This window comes from Triturus cristatus, chromosome 9 (genome assembly GCF_964204655.1).
Source record: "Triturus cristatus chromosome 9, aTriCri1.1, whole genome shotgun sequence".
Taxonomy (NCBI): Eukaryota; Metazoa; Chordata; class Amphibia; order Caudata; family Salamandridae; genus Triturus; species Triturus cristatus.
In genome coordinates, this window is record NC_140592.1 from 415,560,413 (window position 1) to 415,585,452 (window position 25,040).

Consider the following 25,040-nt stretch of genomic DNA (forward strand, 5'->3'; position numbering starts at 1 on the left):
CCACCACCACTACCACGTCCATCACCACGTCCAGCACCGAGTCCACCACCACCACGTCCAGTACCACCACCACATCCACCACCACCACCACCACATCCACCATCACCATGTCCACCACCATGTCCACCACTACCACATCCACCACCACCACCACATCCATGTCCACCACCACCACCACATCCACCACCAACATGTCCACCACCACCACATCCAATACCACCACCACCACATCCATCACCACATCCGCCACCATGTCTACCACCACATCCACCACAATGCCCACCACCACCACCATGTCCACCACCACATCCACCGAAACGTCCACCACCACCACATCCACCACCACGTCCACTACCACCACATCCACCATCACAACATCCACCACCACATCCACCACCACGTCCACCACCACGTCCACCACCACATCCACCACCACCACGTCCACCACCACCACCACTACCACGTCCACCACCACCATGCCCACCACCACCATATTCACCACCACCACCATGTCCACCACCACCACCACGTCCACCACCATGTCCACCACCACATCCACCACCATGTCCACCACAACATCCACCACCACGTCCACCACCATGTCCACCAACACGTTCACCAACACATCCACCACCACCACATCCACCACCAAGTACACCAACATGTCCACCACAATGTCCACCACCACTACCACGTCCACCACCACGTCCAGCACCGAGTCCACCACCACCACGTCCAGCACCACCACCATATCCACCACCATGTCCACAACCACGTCCACCACCACAACCATGTACACATCCACATCCACCACCATGTCCACCACCACCGCATCCTCCACCACCACTTCCACCACCACATCCACCACCACGTCCAACACCACATAAACCACGTCACCACCACTACCATGTCCACCACCACCACGTCACCACTACGTCACCACCACCACCACATCCACCACATCCACCACCACCATGTCCACCACATCGACCATCACCACCACGTCCACCACCACCATGTCCTTCCACCACTACGTCCACCATCACATCCACCACCACAATGTCCACCACCACCATGTCCACCACCACATCCACCACAATGTCCACCACAATGTCTACCACAACATCCACCAAAACGTCCACCACCAAAACATCCACCACGCCCACCACCACTACGTCCACCACCACTACGTCCACCACCACCATCACATGCACCACCACATCCACCACCATGTCCACCACCACCATGTCACCACTACGTCACCACCACCACATCCACCACGACTACCACATCCACCACCACCATGTCCACCACATCGACCACCACTACCACGTCCACCACCACGTCCACCACCACCATGTCCACCATCACTACGTCCACCACCACCACATCCACCACCACAATGTCCACCACCACAATGTCCACCCCCACCATGTCCACCACCACGTCCATCACAATGTCCACCACAACGTCCACCACAACATCCACCAAAACGTTCACCATCACAACATCCACCACCACGTCCACCACCACCAAGTCCACCACCACTATGTCCACCACCACTACGTCCACCACCACTACGTCCACCACCACTATCACGTCCACCACCACCATCACATCCACCACCACCACCATGTCCACCACCACCACCACATCCACCACCACCACCATGTCCACCACCACCACCACGTCCACCACCACCACCACATCCACTACCACCACATCCATCACCACGTCCACCACATCCATCACCACGTCCACCACGTCACCACCACATCACCACCACCACCACGTCCACCACCACCATATGGTGGTGGTGCAATTGGTGGTGGACGTGGTGGTGGTGGATGTGGTGGTGGTGGATGTGGTGGTGGTGGACGTGGTGGTGGTGGATATGGGGGTGGGGGTGGACGTGGTGGTGGTGGACATGGTAGTGGTGGATGTGGTGGAGGACGTGGTTGTGGAGGGCATGGTGGTGGACGTGGTGGTGGTGGTGGACATGGTGGTGGACGTGGTGGTGGACATGGTGGTGGACATGGTGGTGGACATGGTGGTGGACATGGTGGTGGTGGACGTGGTGGTGGTGGACGTGGTGGTGGTGGTGGATGTGGTGGACGTGGTGGTGGATGTGGTGGACATGGTGGTGGACGTGGTAGTGGTGTTGGTGGAAGTGGTGGTGGTGTTGGTGGATGTGGTGGTGGACGTGGTGGTGGATGTATTGGTGGTGGACGTGGTGGTGGTGGACGTGGTGGGGGTCATGGTGGTGGTGGTGGACGTGGTGGTGGTGGACATGGATGTGGTGGTGGTGTATGTGGTGGTGGATGCAGTGGACGTGGTGGTGGTGTAATGAGGAAAGGGGCCGGGAAAGGACCAGAGATACGAGAGACGAGGCAAAATGCGAACTGTATACCTGTGGGAGACGGGGTGGAAAATAACTTGCAGTTGTAATTGAATAGTGCACTTATGGGTTAAAAATGTTCTTTTGTTATAGTTTTTTAGGTGTAAAGAGTTGAGCTCAGTATTAGGAAGGACGTTGCATTTATAATTGTTTGCGTCTATTTTTAGCGTGTGATATCAATCGCACTAAACACAAATTTGCATGTAGCATTAACAAATTTTAAACACAAAGCGAGTAAGCGTGTCTTTTTAACCGCTGGGAATATAAACAGGCGGTCTTCAAAAAGGAGACAGAGAGGGCGGAGCGAGTGAGTGGCCGGGATGTGTGGGCGAGGAGAGAGAGAGGGAGATGAGGTAGGGAGCAGGAGGTGAGCCCGCGAGTGGTGCACGCGCACGCTTGGGAGAGCAGTCTTCACTTTTCAAGCACTGCACTCGTGATTGTGGCGCCGCCACAAGCATGAGTGCAGTGCTTCAAAAGTGAAGACCGATGGCTAAAGGCCCCTCCTAGAGCAGCGCATGTGCGCTGCCTAGGCGAGACCTAAAAACTAGAGAAAGTCACAGTGAGAAACTCAAGGAGAGGTGTACAGAAACGTGCATGGCTATGTCCCCCAAACTCATCCAGTCAAGCACCGACAGATACACTTGCAGGGTCCATTGCACACCCGTTCACTCACGTGAGGGATACAGTCACAGGGATTGAGACACGAGGCCTCTGATTACCTAAAAAACGGGGTACTAAAATCCTGTTTCAGCCAAGCAAAGAGATTCCTAGGGTTCGAAATTAGAGACCGGGGTACACGCAGACCTCGACTTCGGAGCAGAGTGCTCTGAGACCCGCCAACTGACTGCTCAACTCCACAGCACACCAAGACTCCAGTACAGACTTACACCTGGGGACCCGTGTCACCACACATGTGACAGGCTGAACTATCTCAGGCCGGAGCCGATCCTTCGACGGAGACTGTCACCTACCTCTGCAGAGACCACCAGCTGTCATCCCTCAGACCCTAGGCCAGGCTTTGCCCGGACTTTGGCAACTCTCCTGCCCCGCCCGCCGCTCACCTCTCCTGCACACAATAACCAGGAAACGTGTCACTCTGCAGTAGGTTTGAGTGAAGGAAGAGGCCAGGCTGTAGAGGCAGAGGGGAGAAGGAGGGGTTAAGGAAGAGAGGGGGGGCTTGGAGGACAGACAGAATAACTGGATAGGAGCAGAGAGAGGCAAAGGAAAGGGACAGTCACAGTCACACAGAGGGCACGAAGAATCAAACGATGGGAGGGACAGAGGAGGGTGGAGCAAGGAACCTTTGTGCGTGCGATAAAAGTGCCTCAATAAAGAAAAAGTTCAGGTCTCGTGTAACAACCAAGTAAAGGAGCCAGTAGGCATGGGAGGATACAAATGACGACAAGGCCGTACTAGGGAGGAACTAACAAGCTTATTAAGGAATCAAACGCCAGCATTTACGAAGGACTAAGACACAAGCCAATGAAAAATATGGGCAGGGCTTCTCCTCCGTACTCTACCTACAACAGATCGCCAGAGCAGCGTTTGCGTGCTGGCTCAGGCTCGACCTATAAAGGGTCGGATTCTGCTATGATGGCATATTGGCTAGTAATTAACACACCCTTACTTACAGTGTGCAAGGACCATGTACAATCACCAACCTTTAGTTTTTTTAAGTTCTGCCACCAGACACTCAGCTTCTTCCTGGATCCGCTCCTCAATGCTTTTTTTACCCATCCCAAAATTTCTTAGAGTCGTGAGAGTAAAACGACGTAGCTGCTTCCAACGCTCCCCATTGCTAAAGATGATACCTAGAAAAAATATTGAAACTATAAATAACAGTTTCTCATTCCCAAACATTTTGGTAAAAGACATTTAACACAATTCGGAAAGCATGGTCATGTTCTGATCATTACCAAAACATTTATAAATACATGTTTATGAGAAGTTAAAGAGGCGAGGAAAAGAAAGGGATCCTGATTGAGACGAGGAGAGAGGGTGCATATGTTGCAAGGAGAATGGTGCAGTCTTGATTAAGAGTGCAGACACTGGGCTAGGCACTGGAGTGAAGTTCACCTTTTTGTTAAGAGACCTCCCTCACCCTCACCTTTCTCAACTCAACCTAAAATTAAGCCTGCAGCGCTACACAGAGTTCCGACAGCAGCGGAGTGTGTTAGGGTCATGCCATTTGCGTTGATTTTCAGCTGCACGGGAATTGTCCAGTGCTGGAAAATCATCGCAAATGGCACCATGTACAGCGCAAGAGAGTGCTGCTTTCTTTCTACTGTTCGGGTAGATTATCTACACGAGCGGCAGCTTTCTGAACGTCCACGGAAGGTTTCTGTATACGAGCAGTCATGAGCATACAAGCCCACTAGCATTGAGAAATAGGACTACCCATGTTGAGAAATCTCACCAGGCGGTTGATTTTCCTTGTTGCGCTCGCCAAATAGATGTTGACGAGCACAAGCGAGGGAAAAGAACTCTGCGAGCGGAGTTCACTGCCCAGGCATAATGATTCTGTGGAATGGTTATGCAGGTCATAAATTCCTAATGAGGCCCTTTTTTTGCATGAAATCTATTTGTTCCATAGAACAATACAAGACATGGTCATCAATGCTGAGGCCAACCACAATTACATAGTACATATAATAGCACAGTTGCAAGCAGTAACACACGATCACACGAGCGGTAAAGGTGTTACAGGCGCAAAATACGCTGCAAGGGGAAGCCTAAGGCAGATATACATGTCATAAGTCTAGAAACATTGAAACCAAACAGTATAACTAGTGAAGGTCAAAGATGCATATCATGAAGCCACCAAGCAAAAACTGTGCCCTCTGGTGGCACATGAGTGGGCCTCTTTGGTAGAGTGGGGTAGTGAAGGGGGGAGAGAGGTGCTGGGCAAGGGTCAAGCACAGCAACCACCACCACGGTGTCTGGTGAAGCTACTAGTCAAAGAGTTGTAGTGCTTTAAGCTTGGGTGCTGTGAAGCAGGTTTACTCAAGACGAGAAAAGCAAACAATAAGTGGTTGCCAGATATGGGTGAATTCGGCGTCAGTCTGGGCCAGTTTAAGGGACAGAAGCTTCCTTGCCATAAAATGCCAAAGGCTAGTGAACCATTGAGCAATGGGTGAGGCCATGGTCTTCTTCCAGGCTAGAGCTATAAGCTGTTTTGCAATGCATAACATGTGGATAATGAGCCTCCAGTCAGTGTGCGTCAACGCCTCTAGGTAAAGAAATTGGATACCCAACATGACTGTGGTGTAGGAGGCAGGGATTATAAATCCTACAGGGCCTTCTATGTGACCCAGGATCTCCATCCAATAAGTAGTAATGAGAGAGCAAGACCACCAAATGTTGCAGAAGTCTCCGGGTTCTGCTCCGTAACGCTAACAGAGAACAAAATGAAGTTGCGTAGATAGTGTACTGGTGTGTCGGTGTGTAGTGCCACTGTGGCATGATCTCTTAAGCTGTCTCTCATTGGGGTATACTTTTGTAGGTTTTGGAGATGTCACATCAAAGTGTTTCCCATTGCTTTTGTGAGATGCTCTCTAAAGTGCATCTGCCAATGTGTTCAGTATGTGTGTGTGCGGTAAGGCATAGAGTGTTCATGCACTTCGTAGGTTCAATATATCAAGCCCTAGTTTCATTGTATGCCCTAACCAATTTCTTGAAGGAGGTGTAGGCCCGCGGGCTCCCCGCACATAAGAGGGGTGGAGCACCCGGCAATGTGGTTGATGGTATTGTAGACACATTGAATCTGGGACTTTGAAGTCTGCTTTGCTTTGATCAAAGGGTTTCATAGTGCCTCCAGAGAAGAGTAGTGCAAGGTTCTACATTCACCGGTATCTCAGCTGTGCAATGTATGGAGGCCGGGGTGAAGTTGGGATTACAAGCAATTGATGTGTTGGGGGAAGGAAAGGTGATGAGACCCCTACTTAGCTCCAGTTTGTCCCAAATCTCGAATACCATATTTGTAGGGGTAGCGACATATGTACTCCGGGGTTGTGTGTGTTTGGGGAGCCAAGCTTAGTCCCATAGAGGGTGACAAGTCACCGCTTGGTCCATGTGGAACCAGTGTTTATTGCTTTCACGGACAAACCACTCAGAGACATATAAGAGATGGACAACCCAACAGAATTGGAGGAGATTAGGACAAGCTAGACCACCGCTGTCTCTGGGCAGCATTAACACAGAATTAGATAGCCATGGGCATTTACCTCTCCAGATAAAGAACAGTATGTCTCACTGTAGGATCAAGAGATCACTGGGCGGGATGGAGGTAGGAAAGGCTTAAAAAGGATATAGATCTTGGGGAGACGGCTCAGCCATAATAAAGGTAATGGCGTCTTTTCGGCTAGGTGTCTTTCTGACTGGAAGCTACCATTGAGCACGTTGTAGCTCTGCTTGTGATGGAGGTGTCTAGAAGTGCACCGTGACAAGGGTCAAGGGGATCCAGGTTGCAGTTGCGTAAGGATGCGTCTATCAAGTCCAGGGGAATATCGTCTAGTGTGTAGAGGGTTTGGAAGCAGTTGTGAAATGTCTATTGCTTTTCCATTTCGGAGTTCGCCCAGGTCATATCACACATCCGAACTTTAGCAATATAGGCCTTAGCTTGGTGTTATCGCAGTTTACGGGCAAGTCAGGTGCCAACCTAGTCCCACCCTTCATAGTATTACGGTTTCAAAGCCAGAAGGGAGCGTTCAGCCTTATTGGTCCTATGGACTCTCAACTGTCCCAGCAAAATTTGCAAGCTGTCTCTTGGTGCACCTGTTGGGGGCAGACTGGTCAAGGCACTCAAGTGGATTAATCTCAGTCGCCAAGCCTGTCTCCACCAACCGGAACTCCCTCACTCCTACAATAGCTATGATCGAGATCACCCCCTTGATGGTAGCCTTGAACCCATCCCAAAGTGTGGGCGGTGATATGTCTGTAATGGGCGTTGAGTTCAAAATAATCCACAATCCCCTTTTGGATCTCCGCTGTCTCTACAGGGTTTCTCAGTAGTAGTGGCGGCGGGGATAGAAATCAACCACAGCAAACCTTGACCCGGGCAAGTGTTACTTACCCATACCAGCTCCACATGTGAATGGTTGAGCTTGAAATATCTGATATGGCTGCTGTTTCAAGGTTGTGGAGCAGGGAGTGAGTGAGGAAGAGAAAGTCAATGTGGGAGTGTGAGGCATGGACGTGAGAGTAGAATGAGTAATCATCGCACATCAGGGCATTTATAGTGCTTGGAGCCCACCAACCCCAAGTCCGTGACGTTGCGCTTAAGCTGAGCAGACATCACTCCCATGCCTTGGTAGGAACGCATGCTTAGGTCTAGATCCGGGTCCCAAACCAGGTTATAGTTGCCACCCACTATATTATCACCCACCTTGTTTGTCAGCTGGTCCCAGAGCATTTCCAGAATGCAGGGGTCCTGTGCCTGATTGTGTGTGTAGATGCTAAGCAGTGTTAGTTGGAATGTGCTCCACAGGATGTTCACTTTTGAAAAAATCCTATTCCTGTCCTTAGTAGACTTCAGGACCGTGGAGCAGAAGCCTGCCTTGCACATAATGGCTACTCCCAGTGTTTTATTAGAAGCGAAGGCCAAAAAACTATGGGGATATTTCAGGTAGGACATGCGGTGGCTATCCCTCATGGGGGTGTGTCTCCTGGAGGAAGATGACATTTGGCTCCTGTTAAAAAATGCATCGCTAAACTTGCTTGCACTGGTTAGGCGAGTTCAGGCCTCAGACATTGAAGAAGAGTAGTTTAGTGTGATGTGCAGTATCCATGGTGAGGACAAGTGTATGTAGCTACTGCGCCCAAGATAGTGGTTGTCAGAGTTGCCCAGATGAAGGGCTCCCACATCCCGGGTGATGAGTAGTCAGAGAGCCAGGGGTCTCCCTAGGATTTTGCATAGGCAGGGGGAAACAGAGAAGCCATATTATCAATGCAGTGCATCCCTATAAGTGGAGCTCTGACCAGTAAGAAGGGGGTATTCATCGCCTGACTAGACACCTGACAGGAAAGAATAAAAAACAAATAATGAATACAAACAACGGTGAGCCAACAGGGTCCAACATCACCATCCGGGCCATGTATAGACCAGAGCAGGAATACATTGATTCCGCAGGGGGTCTCACCCTCATGGATTAAGAATATAGGTGGGTGGGCTGCAGGCAACGTTCACTGTCCCATAAAATGGAGTGTGTGTTAATGGACGTAGCAGTGGGGTGAACATGAGAGTGCAACAAGTTTGGTCCTCTGGATTCTCGCGTCCTGACTCAAACGGGGCTCAAATCCCTAAGGCCACCAAGGATGCATTTTGTCACGGGGTACCCTCTTCATGGGCATGAATAATCTAGTCAGTGTCGCTATCAGTCAATACTGGACATTTGCAGGGGACGGGTCATTCCCCATGTTTTGCAGGTGAGTGATAATGTCTTGCTTGGCCTTTTGAAGTGCTTTCTCCTTTTTGAGCGTGTCGTGGCACCGGATGCGTACTGTGCGCCAGACCGGGAGCTACCCTTCCAAGCTGTGGAGCAGGTTGGTGATGCGTATCTGCTACATATGTGGTCAAGAATGTCGTATCTGCTACATATGTGTTCTGGGAATGCCCATCAACTTCTCTGTTTCAGCCAGACAGCATAAGGATCAATGCTTCCTCTTCCAGTGAAACATAAAATCGAAAGGGTGGCCCAACTGGTAAAGGGTATTTAGTTCCCTTAATTTATCGGTGATCCGCTTTAAATCATGTCGCTTGTGCAGCGTAACTAGGGAGGGATCCAGAAAGAGTCGAATGGTGTGGCCACAGAACATCGAGTCTGCTTTCCCCCCCCCGTATACTTGCAGGATGGCTTCTTTTTCAGTGAAGAAATTAGACCTCCTGAGGATATCTGGAATGACATTTGGATGTCACAGCACTGGGGACACTCCATGGGCTCTGTCCAGGATCGGCAGGGGACTTCCATGTTGCCCCGCTCAGATATTCATGCTTTGTGACGGCAAGATGTACTCTGTTATTTCCCAGTAGATATAATTACAAAAATGACAAGGGAGTACTCCTTATAAGTAGTATGGAGCACTTAGTCTACCCTGGCTTCCACATTTTGGGAGCACCTTTGGCTTTTGAGATGCAGTTCTTCCTCATGCAACGAAGAGTTTTGCTCCGTTCTCCAATTTGTCTTTTAGAAAGGTATGAACAGCATACAGTTCGGTAAGCCAGGGAAACCTTGATTTTATAATACCCTTTCACTTTGAAATGGCTTTAATTATAAGTCCTACTCGCTTAACTAGATCATCAGAGACTTCAGGCATACTTTCGGTTATAGTAACTTGAGAAGCTGGTTCAATACTGTTAAAGGGTATGTAACATATGCCTTATTAAAGGCTTTTGGCTTCATACTTTTTACTTTCGTTCACCGGTAAAGGAGACATATTTTCGTACTGGGGACTGAGTGAGTTATACGCTGAATAAGAGCTGCTTCCACAAATATGAGACACTAGGTGTTTTCTGATTTTAGACACCAGTTTCCAAATACCGTAATCATGCTGAACATACGTGTATTGGTGATTCTGTGTTACTATGCTTTATGAAAAAGTGGGGAATTAAATAATGGTGTACATGGTGCAGGGGAACTGGGTCTAGTGAAAAGATCCCTTACAGTGCATGGCAAGCATAAAGCCTTCTTACCATATTTTTTTCTTTTGTTTTTCCCAAATATTTCCTACTGAGCTTAGAATATAATATAATGATGGTTCTCTTTCTGTTTCAGAAAGATCTTGTACATAATAATATCAACTTTTGGTAAGGGTTCCAATGAAGATTAATCATTTTTTTCTTGCTGGGTTTTTAACATCCATTCTTAGTTAATTTGTAAATATTACTTAAGTCCTCATGATTGCGCTTGATTTATGATGTAGGAGCGGCACCGAAGCTAGTTGACTTCTACTTGCGTGAGCCACCAAAATAAATAAATAAATAATAAATTAAAATAAAATAAAAGGGCAGATAGGGATATGCAGGGAGGCAAGTTATATGTTTTTATTAATGCCATTACACAGTTAGAATAAACTTACAAATGTCCTGCAGGTCTATGACATTTCTGAACATTATTTTTGTTCAGTGCCCATGTCTACATACAATCATTGGGCTCATATTTGTTTTTGTGCTCTGCCAGATAGGGGTACCCCCAGATCAGTAGCGTAAGACAACAGCGCTCAGGGCAACCCATACGGTTGTCACAAATGACACATAAGTTAGATAAACATCTTTGATTGGCTCTGTTTCACATGTCTTTTACAAGCATTTGTCTGGGCTTCTCAATCCTGCAACAAGGAGATTAGAAGGCTCCGTTAATTTTTATCTTGAGTGGTATAACTTTGTAATTTATACTTTGCCAAAAAGGCATCTATAGTATTTATGAGCTACTGCCTTAATACTAACTGAATTTGCACAAAGCAAGACCAGATTCGGCATGGTCTTTTTTCTGTACGTGCAAAATTATTATTTACCTGTTAAGGAGCAAATCTTCACTTCAGATGCAATCTTTAACACCTAGCCTACTGATGGATAAATCACTAGATTTTCGGGGGGCGCTAGAGGGCACACTGCGGAATGGCTGCCTCTTAAGACAGTTCCGCCGGTCGGGATTAATATCGGACAAAAAGGAGCGCGATGCGGATGCCAAACTAACTACAAAGCAGTCCACAAGGCGTTGGAACCACCAGACAGTGGAAGAAATGCACTGTGAAGCTCGTAAAATGCCCAGAACAGTCCGGAGTTTCCAAAATGGCGGCGCCCAGTGTACTAACGGCTCGGAGTGGCTAAAACTTGCGGTGAAGACTAGTCGTGTGCCTGTCATCGCTAAATGTAATAGCTAGCACTGCTGGCGCTGAACGGAATTCGATGGGACAGCTGCTGGGGCAATTTGAGAGACTGAAACCATGAAACAGGCTTTGCTACTTGCACGATAGGAGGCACACATTAGGGCATTACAAAATGGCGGGACCGCACATCGGATGAGAAGTTGGAGGTACAGTCGCCTAGGACCGGTGCGCAGATGTGGGGGCACAGGGGAACGTACAAGATAGCAGTGCCCCCCGCATGTTGGTTTCTGTTGTGCTGCATGAATGCGCTGTCCTCCCCCCTACTGCGCATACTGAATGGGGAGTGCCATAGCGGCTGACCCTATAACACCTCGTGGTGCGATTGCGCTCCGGATACGTTGATTGCCTACAGCGACTGATTGTCTGCAGATCCCCCACATTGCAAAGCTGAGGTGGTTAATCCAGGCGGTGAGGCTTGGCGGGGCGGGCAATGGGCTGTTGTGTGTGTGCCCAAGATCCCACTCCACGCTAGGCTGGCAGCGCCACTAATGATCGGTGGTATTGATATCTTTCAGGCACTATATCACATGAATGCCTGCATCGGTAACTCGCGATGGTACACCCTGTGGACGCCTTGCTGACACTGATAAGGACCCTCTGAAATACCTGCCGATGGTGCTGCACTAGGGACATAAAACCTGTGTGCCTTAGAGATCTTTCCAGCGCACTGAAGGGAAATACACAATATTTGACATTACATTACAGCCTTCCAGGAGGCCCATGTATGCACAGACTGTGATTGATTCTGTACTTTCCTACTGCGCTATCATCATATGACTGTCAGCTGCTATAACATTTGACTGCGAATCATACCATTGGCGTTAAGTACGGCGCGCCCGCCCAGGGGTACCCCAAGACTACAGAAGTGGTGCTATATATAATTCGCCTGCTGTGCCTACCTGCGGGGCTGACTTTTGGGCGCAATGGGTAAACCAGATAGACAGCAGTCGAAACTAACTTTTGAAACTAAGCGCAACACTAAAGGTGCGACGGCGCATTCAGATACAGAACTTGAAGCGGAAGCGGAAGGCGCGTCGAGTAAGGCCATGGAAAATGTCCTCCACGCAATACAGCATAGTCTCCAAGACATCAATGAAAAATTAGATTCACTGACCCAAAGGGTAGATAATATATCCACGAAGCTGGACAAAGAGGGTGAAGGTCTAGACGCGGCCGAAGATCGCATAACTGCAGTGGAGGATGAATCGCACACTACGACCTGCAAATGCACGGAAATGGAGAAGATCCTGGAGGTTATAAAGAACAAAGCTGAGGATTTAGAAGCGAGATCACATCGCAATAACGTAAGAATTGCGGGTGTTCCCGAGACTACGAACACGGGGAAGATGGAAACGTATGTGGAAGCCATGTTGCATGACATCTTTGGCACCGACAACCTCGATGATACTACTCATAGAGCGGGCGCACAGATCCTTAGCCCCAAAACCGCCGCCAGGTGCTCCGCCTCGCCCCATCATTGCAAGGGTCCTCAACTACAGAGACCGGGATGCAATTCAGAGGATGGCAAGGGAAAAGCAACAAATCACCTATCAGGGCAACACCCTATCCTTTTATCCAGATTTTACGATGATGGCACGTCAGGACTTCAACCCTGCAAAAAAGAAAATTTGTGAGCTGGGTATCGAATATGCAATGCTCTACCCGGCTAGACTGAGTGTGACACAAGATGGGCGGGCCACGGTTCTTAGGACTCTAAAAGCGGCAATGGACTTAATAAAAAAGGTAATGAATAAGCGTAAGGAGCAGAAGCGCGCTGAACAGGATTAAGATATTGAATAATCCATGACAAGCTGGGATACTCTCCTCAAATCAACATCGCCATGGATGACTGGAGAGACCGGAATTGATTACAGGAGATATCATATTTCATGAGCCACCTGATATCGCGTTTGAGATGGACAAAATGTTGAACTAATCGGTCGATTATGCACTGTTGCTGTGGTCTAGGCGATAGAGGTGTAATTCCTCTGCACCACCTCTGCTGATGGACGACATAAGAAACGCGATCTAGCCGCTGTAAAGACAAAATGCGCTGACCTCCGCTGGTGGTAATGTATGAACTGTGCATGTATTAACACATTCCAGCTAGGAGTCAAGGACGCTAGACATGAGGTCAGCCTGGCCTACTCACTATGATCGCCGCCCTAAGGCTGCGTTGGACAAACCTGTGATAGAACATAATGTTGTCTCAGATAGGGTACTAGACTTGGGTGGAATTGTAAGGGGTGGAATAAGAAAAAACAAAACCCAAAGACTAAAAACAACTGTAAACCAAACTAGTGCTACAGCTTTGCATGTGTACCACAATTACTGCAACTGGGAATGGCCCTTGCGGATTGGTATAGCACATCTTTTACGCAAAGTAAATAGATTCGTAATGATTGTGGGGTCTGTACTGTGTATTACCCAGTACGACAGTCAAGTCCGAATGATGGCTGTACATCATACAATAGATGTCAGGATTAGGGAAGCATTTACATCTGCATTATTACCGTAACACCCGACCACATCCACTACGCTTGATGAAGTTGTGTGCTCTTGGCGGATCCCCCCAGGTGGGTGCTCCCCACCAAGTGTTTGTTCTGTTGATGTTGCAGTTAAGGGTATGGCTTTGGCAGGGTTGAGATGCCAAAGTGGGAGGGAATTGGGTGGGTTGGGATCGAGGAATGTTCTGCAGACTGTGGTGCTTGAAATGCATCGCGGATATCCGGATTACTGCTAGTATGTTTATTGACACCATGATGCTAATAGCAGCAATAGATGCACACACTGCGAGAAATAGACAGCAATACCTTATAAGATAGCTCCTGACACCAGCTGTAGGTAGACTACAACCAACGCACATAAACCTGGTGACATGGAATGTTAGGGGACTTAATAACCCAAAAAAGATACACCAGATATTTGCTTATTTTGACAGACTTCATATTGATATCGCCCTCCTCCAAGGAACTCATCTCGCCCCTACACACAAGAGTAATATTGGAAACAAATGGACAGAAACGGTTCACAGCTCTTCATATTCTACATACTCTAGGGGAGTACTGATTTTGGTAAGAAAAGGGATGCTGTTTCATATACATAGCACTATCATAGATGAACTGGGCCGATATGTCATTATAACAGGACATATCAGGGGGCAGCGGCTGGCTTTAATAAACACGTATGGCGCAAATGTGGACGACCCTGATTTTTTCAAATTAATTTGGCGTAAAATTAATGAGCTACCCGAAATGGCACTGCTTTGGGGTGGCGACTTAAATCTAGCTTTAAATGACAACTTGGACAGATCGGGCAGTTCAAAAGAGCCACACAGACGAGCTGTGGGAATGTTACAGGATATTATGTCTGACACGCACCTGATTGATCTTTGGAGAGCCCGGAACCCTGGGTCTCTGGAGGCCACTCATGCCTCATTAATACATAACAGTTGGTCCCGTATCGACTACTGGCTAGGAACAGAGCAACTAGTGTCCTGGACACAAAACATACGCCATCTGCCTAAAACCCTTTCTGATCACAACCCTGTGCTATTGACTATAGACCTTCCGCATTACACACCCCCACCGTATGTCTGGAGATTCAACACAAATGCATTACTAGATTCAGTATACACTGAAACTATCAGCCAGGCTATCACTGACTATTTCATGTTAAATCAGCCATCCACTGACGACCCTAGTTTCCTGTGGGAAGCCTCTAAAGCCACTATAAGAGGTATATGTATTAGCACCAGCGCGGGAATATTAAAAGACATACGCATTCAACTCAGCAAGCGGAGGCCACACTAGTAGCACTGGAACGTGAATACGAACGCACGCGCAGCGCAAAGACACTGGGTGATATTAGAAACGTCATGACGGAATATCAGTCATGTGCAGATGACGAACTTAAATATCTAACGAAACGCCAAACTGCACGCTCTTACGGTGAAGGGGGTAGACCAGGTCGTGTTCTACAGAACAAAATTTGCTCTGGCTACACGCCACAAACGGTCATGGCCGTTAAAGATAATAAAGGTGAGCTCCAATACGATACACAGAATATACTACATGCGTTCATGGAACATATAGTGAGCTATATGCATCATAAAATACTGCTCCACCCTCTTAAATTATGACTTATCTGGAAGATGTGGCAATAGCATGGCTATTGGACACGCAGAGAGAATATCTTTCCCTGCCGGTAACAGTAGAGGAAGTAACTGAAGTAATTAGATCCCTCCCAAATGGTAAAGCACAAGGACCAGACGGCTTTACCTCCAAATTTGCAGACCAACTGGTGCCCCACCTCGTAGAAATGTACAGAGACGCCCATGACAAACATATATTACCTCCCACATTGAGAGAAGCCATGCTTATCGCCCACTTGAAACCGAACAAAGACCCGGAACAATGTGATTCATATAGGCCTTTGTCCTTAATAAATGCCGATACTAAAATACTGGCCAAACTTCTTGCAAAACATCTACAGCCGCTAATGACTAATCTCATACTCCCAGATCAGTCTGGATTTATACCCAGTAGGTCAACAACCCATAACACAAGAACACTATTTGCGTTGTCACACTACCAGAACCCCGAACACGAAGGCTGCTGCAGTCCTTTTGGAGGCAGCAAAAGCCTTTGATTCAATCGAATGGCCCTATCTTCACACCGTATTACAACGAATGGGGTTTCCACCAATCTTCCTACAGTGGATTCAAATACTTTACACAGCATCTACAGCACGAGTCAAGGTTAACAAGTATGTATCAGATGCCATACCAATTGCACGAGGCACAAGGCAGGGATGCCCATTGTCCCCATTGCTTTTTGCAATAGCCCTTGAACCATTGGCGTGCAAAATACGACAAGGTCATCACACTCAGCACTTCAATTCCCACAAAGGCCATTGCATATCTCCCTATATGCGGACGATATGGTACTATATGTACGTGACCCTGATATATATTTGGCCCCTTTGCTGAGAGAATATATCAAATTCAGCCGTCACTCTGAGCTCCAAATTAACTGGTCCAAATCTCTCATTATACCCCTAACAGACACTACACAGCCCCATCCCACAGAGTTTCCACTTGAATGGCAAACAGACCCCGTCAAGTATCTAGGCATCTGGTACCACCGAGATCCAGAAATAGTGATTCGTACAAACTACAGGAGAGCGATAGGTTCAATGGTGGACAAAATAGGGCGTTGGATTCAACTTCCACTTACATTGGCGGATCGCCTGGCCATTGTTAAGATGGTTATTTTACCTAAATTTCTGTATCTTTTTAATAACATTCCTATCACACCTCCAGCAGCTGTATTTAAAAGACTGAATGCCATGGTAACACAACAGATATGGGCGGGTAAGCAGCCCCGAATTGAGATGCATTCCCTTGTCCTGCCCTACTCCAGAGGGGGTTTCAGGGTTCCGGATTTCCTTCTTTAATATTTATGTGCGCAAGCGCAATATGCGCACTACTGGTATCACAGTGTCCCCTACCTAACACACGTGGCAATAGAAGAAGGTGATGCACATCCAACTCCACTGACGGCTATCTTATCTTATCATCGGCCCCCACTGCACTCCCGAGACATTAATACCATTGACGCCACTAATGCAGCATGGTGAAAGATGGGCAGGTGGGCACGCAAACTGCCACTCTATGCCCCTGCGATGCCTCTGCATCATCATCCGGAACTATCAGTCACTCAGGAAGACGTAGGAATAGGACTACTCAGGCAAGTGGGTATTGATAAAATGGGAGATCTGTGCAATGAGGGCGCCTTCATAGAACCTAAAGACCTCACATATATTAGTAATCAGACATTACTCTTTAGATTCACGTATTATAGGTTGCAGGGAGCCATCAAGAAGCTATATCCCTCTTACCCCGCTGAACCGCCACAATTAACGCTACAATTGCTGATCACTGAACCACGTCACACACATATGGTGTCGAAACTATACATTAAATTGCAGGAGGACATAGATGACAATACGCACAAGGCTTTAACGAGATGGAATGATGCACTTGCCTGGTACTGTGGGCCAATAAATGTATATTGGGTAAAAGCTGTAGAGATGCTGGGGGAAATGGTGGATGTCACTACTGAATGCACAATCCGTACATGTCTGTTGGGTCTCATCCAGGATGTACGCGCTACTAAGCGTAAAGTTTGCGTAATAGCCTTACTCTTAGCCAAACACAGAATTTCGCTATGCTGGGGCAGTAGGAAAGCCCCAAACAACAAACACTGGCTTGAACATATGGCCTATTGTCAAGATGCTCTAAAAACATATGAGGAGGAGCTGCCCACTGGCTCCAAGCCAAGAGACTATTGGAAATATCTAGTTGAATATCTACGAGTGAATCAAGCTGCTTAACAGTGCATCAATTTGTAAATTGTAATCTGTTCTTATTTAAAAGGTGTCACTGTGTATTTGCAATGTACTGGATGATGGATGTAGTAGTACTACAGTCTGTATGTTGTCAACTGTTCTGGACGTTGTAAATCCTGTAAAATGCTAATAAATAATAAAAAAAATAAAAAAAATCACTAGGTTTTCTACATTTGCTTCTTGTCATTGTTGGTGGAGCACATCTATTGAATTCCAGAAACTGAAAAAAAGCAAGACCTCTAGAATCTAAATGAGTTGACGAGATCCATGCCCCTTGGCACAAATGAGATGATTCCATTTCCATTAGCCTGCAGAATTGTTGTTAGCAGGCTATGTGGTACAAAGTAATGATTATGTGATCTGCTGATGCAACTCCAATTAGGTCTTCCACAATGCAACAAGTGTTTGGTTTTATTCACTCACTTGGTGTCTTCTGAACTTTGATTCCAGCTAGCCTTCTTTTCATTCTTTTATACAAATCAATATTTTTTATAAAAACATGTATAAGTTCACCAGTAAAGGTGTTTTTTAAATTTCTCCTTTGCCCCTAATCTCTTTTGCTACTTCTTTATTCCTATTGAGTGTGATCTTTGCTGCTGTATGCAAATTACTGAACTTTTGGTGGCCTTCCTGAACTAACCCAGTCAATAAAGAAAAGGTGTTTAGTTTATATGCTTCTGAGGGTCCATGTGATGGTTTACTGATTATGTTCAACCATACTGGAAACTTTTACTCAAACTCTAACTGACTAAGCATCTCCAACATATGTTTTATTTGTATTTTAGAAATATGAAGGAAGAAACAAGGGGCGGGTATCAGAGAAAAATAGATAGGTGACAAAATGTCTGCAGAGGATATCATACTTAACAAAGCTCATGGAGTCCTCTGTAACATTTAGTAAACCAGACAAACTAACGGCTCCAAGATGGAGAATTCAAACTAATGGTGACTAGTTGCACAAGACTCTATTGAGTTATTTCTAACATGCTTTTTTTACTTTATTTTTTTAAACTTATTTTTATTGGCATTTCTTATATCACAGTTCAGCACACAAACAGTAAATAAATCTACAGACAGTACCCTACTCAGAGTAAACATGGTCTTACAGGATATATCACCCCAAGAGGGCTCCACTCAGTGATTTGCATGTTTATCGCCATACTGCATTCTAATAATCAAGTAGGTAATATTTTCAGGACCTTAGTGTACAATGGTATCTTCTATTATAAAACATGCATTTTGTCTTTCACATTAGCGGTCCGTAGTTTCACATTAGGGTATGACAGAATAGCATAATATATAAAAAGTTTACATTTTTAAAGAAGAGCAACGAAAAAAAGTTTGCAACAGACTAAAATCTGTGCAGTGGAGTGGTAAAGGTTAGAAATCAACTATTCTTATCTAGGGTATCTGAGCTTAGGGAGAGTTAGCCCACCGGTGTATAACAAGCAAGAAGGAGAAACTTCCCTCCCCAGCATTGTCACCACAGTAAATAGCTCGAGGGAAGCAAGATGTACACCCCTATCTATGCAGAGATAGTAACAAACCATCACGGATCAACGTCATCATTCAGGGCTATTGAGCTATTTCTATGCTTAAATTTAGGAAGCATTGGGACGAATTTATAGTGGACCAATTCATGAAAGTTCTGATCAGAAACCAGAGAGAATATCAGAGAATATCAGATTTTAAAAGTGAACAGAAACATGAAGGGAACTGTAAGACCGGACAGCCTTAGGGGGTCTTCTCCCAACCCTTTTGCCTGCTTGCCTCCAATTTTGCTGATTTTGTTTTTGCTGGCCTTAGGACTCTGTGCACATTACCACTGCTAACCAGTGCTTGTGCTCACTCCCCTAAACATGGTTTGATTGACATATGCCCAATTGGCATATTTTATTTACTGGTAAGTCCCTTGTTAAGTGGTGTACCATATATTCAGGGTCTGTAAATTAAATGCGACGAGTGGGTCTGTAGCACTTATTGTGCCACCCTCTTAAGTAACACTTTAAAACATGACTCAGGCCTGCCAGTGCAGCCTGAATGCAGTGTAACACTGCAATGCCGACTTGGCATTTAGAACCCCTGGCCAAGCCTTAAACTCCCCTTTTATCACATATAAGTTACCCCTAAGATAGGCGCTAGGAAGCCCATAGGGTAGGATGCGAATAGGACACGTTACAACGCAAACATTTACAACGCATGCCTTTACCACGTGGTTTTTACATCGCGACATCCATTACAGCGCATGATTTTATAACGCATGCCATCACAATGCATTTTTAGAAACAACATTTACAACGCATTCTCTTACAACACATGCCATTACAACACATGATGCTTTTAGGGCAACAGTAAGCTAAGTGTTGGATAGTGTAGGGTTACAAATTACTGTTCCCCATTACTTACCTTATAATGCGTTGTAATGGCATGCGTTGTAGTGACATGCGTTGTAATGGCATGCGTTGTAGTGACATGCATTGTAATGGCTGCGTTGGAATGGCATGCGATGCAAAGGCTATTGTGTTGTAATGACTGCATTGTAAATGTAGTGCGTTGTAATGACTGCGTTGTAATGGTTGTTTCCCATAGGATGCTATGTAAGTAAAAGGGAAGATATGTACTTTTAAGCTTTACATGTCCTGGTAGTGAAAAACTCCGAAATTCATTTTTCACTACTGTAAGGCCTACACATCTCATAGGATAACATTGGGGGTTCCTTAGTTCATTTAATACGCTGTAATTCCTAATTGCGAGGGGATGGAGCTATCATGTTTAATACCTATGGAATTGTAATGATAAATCCTCTTTAACGACAAAGTCGAATTCATCGTTACGGTTTCAAAAATGTCACTCTTACAAAGATGCACTTTTTCTGTTCTTAGCCCTGTGGGCCTGCAGCTGGTCTCCAACACACATCTGGGGTGGGTGATAGCTGAGCTTTGTGCATTCCCTCTACACAGCCACACACAAAGGGAGCTTAGGTCTGACTTGATGGGCCATCCACATCCTGATGGGCCATCCTGGCAGGATGGGAGGGAGGAGCTGGTCACAGCCTCAACTAACACCTGAATTGGCTTCATCCTGTTGACACACAAAGGGCTACTTAATTCCTTGTAGTGAGTCTAGAGTCAGGACAGGAAGGGAGGACCTATCTGCACTTCAAAGCCCTTCTTTTAAGTCTCCCCACTTCAAAGGCACCACTGGGTATAACAATTGAACCTTTAACCCTACCACTTCAGTCCACTTCTGGACCTGTGGATACTCTGCCAGGAAAAAGGACTGCTGCGCTGCTGAAAGACTGCCACTCTGCTGGACTTCTGCTCTGGAGGAACTATTTTCTTGCTGTGCTGTCCAGCTGCCTGCTGTCCTCCTTCCCTGTGTGAAAAGGGGTGGGCCCACATCACTTAAACCCTGAACCAGAGTGACTCCAAGGGCTTGCGGGTTTGCCTCCTGATTGAAGTCGCAGGGACATAAAAGACTTCCAACTCACATGCTACAGCACCTGGACGTCTGTGAATGGACCATTCCTAGTGGTGCCAATCCAAGTCATGAACCCTTGGAAGTGGGTTTAAAGTGCTGATCCAGCAGTATCCACGCTTCGCCATCGATGCAAAGACTTGGAACCGGCACATCTCCTCCACTGCGGAGGCATTGCAGCTGTTGCGAGGATCGACTCAGATGCATCGCCGACTGCGTAGAGCATACACCCTGTCCTCGAGGCATCACTGCCGTCGCGTGGCTAGTAACTGACGCATCGCCTCCTTTGTAGGCCTACAACAACGCATCGCCTCACCTGCACCCCGCATATCGTCTTCAAAGCAACCAAGGTACTTTTTAGCAAGCCAAGGCTGGTCCCTGTTTCCGACTCCATCGTGGCTGGCCAGAATGTTTGAATTTGACCCGGTCTAGCCCGACCAGATAGCCCCCTGTTGTCGCTTAATGCTTATAAGCACTACATTTCAGTTTATTATTTTAAAAATTAATAAGTCCAGATCAACTAATTGGATTTTTGTAGTTTCGGTTTTGTTTTGTTAATTAAATTAAGCTCTATTTTTCTAACCATGTTTGTATCTTTTCCACTATTTTACTGTTTGAAGTGTTGCACAAATATTTTAAATAACTTTACAATCTCCAGATCAACTGAGTGCGGAGATTCCGCTAACTTTTAAATGTGTTTAACTGGAGATTAATCACCACTTCATGAGGGAATTTATTAAGACCTGATTAAGCACTGGGTGTCGAGCTTCAAAAAGGAGATCTTAGAATTCGATTCTATAGGTACAAAGTGCCAAAGGAATGAACTTCTACCCCATCATATTACATTTTTAGATGTAGAGTTTGACTTTCTCACTAGCTTTGATAATCGCGCACTTCACTTGGTACTTGGATTCCAAGTAGTTTTGCATCTAATGCCAGTGGCATTTGATTAGCTCTGGTAGGTTAGGCAGAACCTAAAATGATACATGCTTCTTAAACAAAAGAAGAAGGCTCGGTGAGGGTCAGCTATATCAACACTCTGTGAGGAAATAATATGTAGACTTCTGTCCTCTTCAGAGAGGTGTCATTGATGATGGATCAGTTATCTTTAAGACACAATCAGATTAGACGCTTTCCTTCTTATTAAGAGACAAACACACAGTCACTGGCATTCTCGTGTTACATCCCTGAACCATAAACTATTCTCTTACCATATCCGTTGAAAAGAACCCGTGGTACAGGAATGTCTCCTCTTCCACTGAATGCGTCTCCTGGGTCAACAAGAGCTTGTTTCAGAACTTCGGGTCCACACAGTACTACTACCTGGTTCATTCCCAGGGAAACTGTGAACACTGGCCCATACTTGTCTCTGAGCTGTTGATAAAAATGCACAGGCATTAGGAGAATACATGCACCAGGGTTCTCTCTTGCACACTATAAGAAGGAATACTATGTACAATATGCTTTGCTGTGGCTTATAGACAGTATTGTTTTTATCATTGTTCACTAGTATCACATAGTCATTTGCACTGCAAAATAAACTTCTGTTGACAGAACTAAGAGGTCATATTGGCTAATTATTTGATATTACCATCATATAAAATAGTGAGCTAAAATCTTCAAATGAATCTTCAAATTCCTGATTGCAGATGAGTTGCAGCATTGCATGAATTTAAATATTGCAAGTTATTTGCACTCATAAAGAAAGGCAAACTCAAGTTTACAAAAATGATTTCATTGATTTGAGGTTCAAAGTAGAAATCATATCCAGGAAGATTTGCTATTTTTAGTTCTACATCAATAAAACCATCTTTGGACACTTCTGTGTGGCGTTTGTCAATAGTTGAGACCGAAAGACCCAGTGGATTGGCACTTGCCAAAACTCCCATATTAAAATGCACCACAAAAAGGTTGTGATCAGAATTCACATATCTTTGACGACCGTGCAATGCCTGCATTTTTTTATTATTTCAATTGAGTAATCACTTGGCTATTCCTCTGAATAGGTTTGTGGAATGATGACCCTTACATGAGTAGTCTATAGTCGGGGTGTAGATTATTTCTCTAAACGATAAAGCAAGGTGAAGTTTACTGAGATCAGAGGAGGATGGTCAGTGTCTACAAAACAATCTGAAAGTGAAAACAACCGCACACTCTGAATCATCAACCTTACTCTCATCCACACTTACAACAAGCATTGGCATAGCCAATAGGTCTCGCCTTTGGGACCTTATAAGTGTTTAGCCATGCAACAGTTGCATAACTAAATACTTATAAGGTCCCAAAAGCGAGACCTATTGGCTAAGCAAAGCGAAAGTGAAAGTGATCGTGATCACGATCAAACATCAAAGCGGCCGTGCGGCCGCAAAAGTAAAAGTAATCGCGGTAAAGCGTGGCGCGCGCGCCCGCGCACATGCACTGTAACTCTAGGCTGGCCTGGTAGCACTTTTTGGAGCCCTCTCAATAAGTCTTACCAGACCAGCGCATTCGCTGGGTCAGGCGAGACTTAAAAAGGACCTCTCTCTACATGCACTCTACCAGCACACTTTTCCTACACGCTGTATACTACATTATAGCCTTATAGCCCGCCGTAGCGGGCTATACCGGCTGTTAAAGGCCCGCTGCAGCGTTAAAGACCCGAGCCGAAGGCGAGGGACTTTAACAACAGCAGCGGGACTTTAAAAGCCGGTATAGCCCTGCTACGAAGGGCTATAAGGCTATTAGAACATTCTGCCACTAGAGGGCAGAATGTTCTAACAAAACGAAGCCTTCAGGGAGCGCGAGGGGATTCAAATCCCCTCCGGCTCCCTGAAGTCTTTGTTCACAGCCAGAGCTGTGAACAAAGACACATTGGAATGTTGGAGCTCCGGGCTTATACCAGCCATTACAAGCCCGGAGCACTCCATTGTTTTCAATGGAGCTGCCAACATTCCAATGTTCTAATCCACATTAATGTTCCGACAGGATATGTATTCCATTAGCACATTAAAAAAGCAATGTACAATAAAGCAAAAATGATGTCAATGATGGAGACTTAAACGGTCATTACGGTTATGTTTAACCAAAGCCATATATAGAGATCAATAATTTCCGTAGTTCGCACACTTGCTCAAAACAGACATTATATTTTTTGATGGCTGTCATATTCCATATTTCAAGCCCCTAAAGAACTTTTATGTCTAGTTCTAGAAATCTCTGTTCTTGCTGTGAGTTGGGCATTTATAATAAATCTGAACTTCACAGCTAAATATCAATTTGGTTTCTACCACCACCTGAAAAGAGGCTTTAAGAATTATAATCCATTATACGTTTAAAGTGGTTGTACGATGTTTGTTCAATTGATTGCAGTTGCTCTAGTATCTTCCCAAAGATTGCAAAACTTCCAGAAAAAGATAGATATTCTAGTAATACTTTCGCAAATCTAAAGCAGATGGTATAAAGCACTTAGAATATAATCTTATATAAGGATGTGTTTCCTCAACAATAATTTCTCTGCTTGGCAACTTTCCATTTTCCACATATCTTTGTCCTGTGCTAACATGTAAGGCACTTTCCGTCACACATCTGGTCATCATGCTTTAGAGATGCTAGGCATTAGGGGCATCACCCTCGCCCCTTCTTATTTCGTCATACCAGTTGTTTTTCTGGTCAATCTTTCTTATTCACACAATGTGTCAATGACGTGTAAGTGAAACATCCAGCTTCCTTCAAATTATACTTGGCACTGTATACCTTTAAAATGGCACCGACGCTTGAGCACTGGTGATGGTTGATATATTTTAAGCACATTACAGGCCCAGCAGAAAGACAGATATTTCTGCATGAAACATCAACTGCCTCAAAAGCACGCCTCGTACTATTTTGAAGAACA

General features: G+C 45.9%; 1 protein-coding gene across 1 annotated transcript in view; it reads right to left on the bottom strand.

Annotated features, from left to right (window-relative positions):
- Positions 1 to 25,040, bottom strand: part of LOC146798068 (cytochrome P450 2G1-like) — a 592,985-nt gene that overhangs the window by 400,046 nt on the left and 167,899 nt on the right. Inside the window, exons 2-3 of the mRNA XM_085625289.1 lie at positions 22,381 to 22,543; positions 4,060 to 4,209 (exon numbers count right to left, since the gene is read on the bottom strand). Coding sequence (XP_085481415.1) covers positions 4,060 to 4,209; positions 22,381 to 22,543 — 313 coding nt within the window. The remainder of the gene's footprint in view (positions 1 to 4,059; positions 4,210 to 22,380; positions 22,544 to 25,040) is intronic.